General features: G+C 39.6%; 1 protein-coding gene across 1 annotated transcript; it reads left to right on the top strand.

Moving 5' to 3' along the window:
• Positions 1 to 211: 211 nt before the first annotated feature.
• Positions 212 to 1,182, top strand: LOC310644567 (ventricular zone-expressed PH domain-containing protein homolog 1-like; the record flags this gene model as incomplete). Its single annotated transcript, XM_083369705.1, has 1 exon — positions 212 to 1,182. The coding sequence occupies exon 1, from the start codon at positions 535 to 537 to the stop codon at positions 1,180 to 1,182; it is 648 nt and encodes a 215-aa protein (XP_083225831.1). The 5' UTR covers positions 212 to 534.
• Between the last annotated feature and the right edge of the window lie 725 nt (positions 1,183 to 1,907).

Genomic DNA, 1,907 nt, shown 5'->3' with positions numbered 1-1,907 from the left:
TAGGATTAGCTATACAAGTAGTCCTTGCTTAACAACCACAATTATGACTGGCAACTTGGGTGTTAGCAAAGCACTTGCTAAGTGAAACTGCAATTGTGCTTATGATTTTGCTTTCCTTAGCTTTACAGACCTGCAAAGATTGTAAATGGGACAATTTGCCACAAAATTATTTTTTCATCATTGTTTTAACTGAATGGTCATTAAATGAAACAGTCGCTGAATGAGAACTACCTGTATCAGTTTTTGATCTTTCATGTTCTTATAGTAAAATACATACACCAGGCTCAAGGTTCCTTCCGAGGTAGGTAAAATGAGGACCCAGATTGTTGGGGGCAATTAAGCTGACTTTGTAATAATGCCGCTTGGGTGTGTGTGTGAAAGCCCTAATAAGCAGGCATATACATAGAATGAAGGCTACTGCTAAGCTTGTAAGCCGCCCTGAGTCTTTGGAGAAGAGCGGGATATAAATGGAATTAAAATTTAAAAAAAAATAAGTGCCACCTACCTGATTTAATCTCATTGGCAGCATCAACTATGCATCATCTTCTAAGAATTGTTTTGGAACAGAAAGAACTTTCACATTTTGGGGAACTCTTTTCTCTGGACGATTGTGAAATTGAAGGATGCCTATCCGAAGCTCTTGAGCAAATAAAACTAATTAATTCATCTCCTGACTACCAGATGAATGACAACGACCAAGCAGTTGTGGAGATTTGTATCACTCAAATTACTTCAGCCATCAGGGAGACTGAATCCATCGAGAAGCATGGAAAAGCTCTTATTTATCTCTGGGAGTCATGTTTAGAGCACAATCTGAAACCTTTTTGTAAAGATGAAGACATACCACATGCAAAGATTGATATTATGAGCTGCATTTTGCAGAATTATAATCGCCCTCTGATCATAGCTTTGGCTGTACCAGTTGCAGTGAAGTTTCTCCAGAGAGGTAACAAAGAATTTTGCAGAAATTTTTCCAGTTATCTCTCCCCTGCTGCAAGCATCCTGCAAGGGAATTCCACATTACTCCATGCATTGCCTTCTTTGTATAAAAAGCAACAAGAACCTTTAAGCAGCCACCTGAGAGAATTGGTAGGACTGATGCCTCATCTGGAACCATCTGGACAGCAACATCTTCTACAGCTTTTGCTAACTGTTACAAAGAAAAAACAGCCTAAGGAATGAGCTCGGACCTGCCTGATCTATTTGCTTAATCAGCTGGTCAACATGGAACATTCTTTCCATCATATCATTTTGTTGGAGGTCAAATACATCACTGACATCTTCTCCAACATATTGGGTATCCAAAGCAGAGATATTTATCATATAAACATCTCATCCAACAGCTGATAAACAACACAAGGTCAGAATGCAGGTCCCAAAGTTTAATAGTGCATGCTGGTCATATGAAGGATATCCATGCAGACAGCAAGGGAGAAGGAGAGAATGGAGATGTTACAGCCAGCATCTCTTTCACAGATCTGTATTTGAGCCAAGAAACTGACCAATTGCCTTCCAGTGCAGGCTCTGAAGAGTCCCAGCTGGAACAATCCTTATTTTCATGCCCAAGTATCAAATGTTCAGAACCAGAGAAACTGCCAGAACCTGTTAAAGAAAACTGCCATGAAGAGAACCCAAAGACCATAAAGAATCCCATGGAGTATCAAGATAAGCTTTTCTTTCACTTAAAAGAAAATCTCTCTAAAGTGAAAGCATATGTCATGGAGATGGGGAAGAAAATTCCATTCCCAGACGAGTGTCTCATAGAAGATACAGTTAAAAGTTGTGTAGCAAAGTTGTCCTTCAGCTGTCTCCTGAAAGGTCACTACTGGCCTATACAATAAATCCGGTTTTGTTCTCATCAGTCACCTGGCTCAACTTTGGATCCATAGTAATAGGTATTCCCCAAA

Source organism: Vipera ursinii, assembly GCF_947247035.1.
Source record: "Vipera ursinii genome assembly, chromosome: 1".
NCBI classification, from domain to species: domain Eukaryota; kingdom Metazoa; phylum Chordata; class Lepidosauria; order Squamata; family Viperidae; genus Vipera; species Vipera ursinii.
Note: the sequence above shows the minus strand (reverse complement) of the source record. Positions and strands in the feature narration are given on the sequence as shown.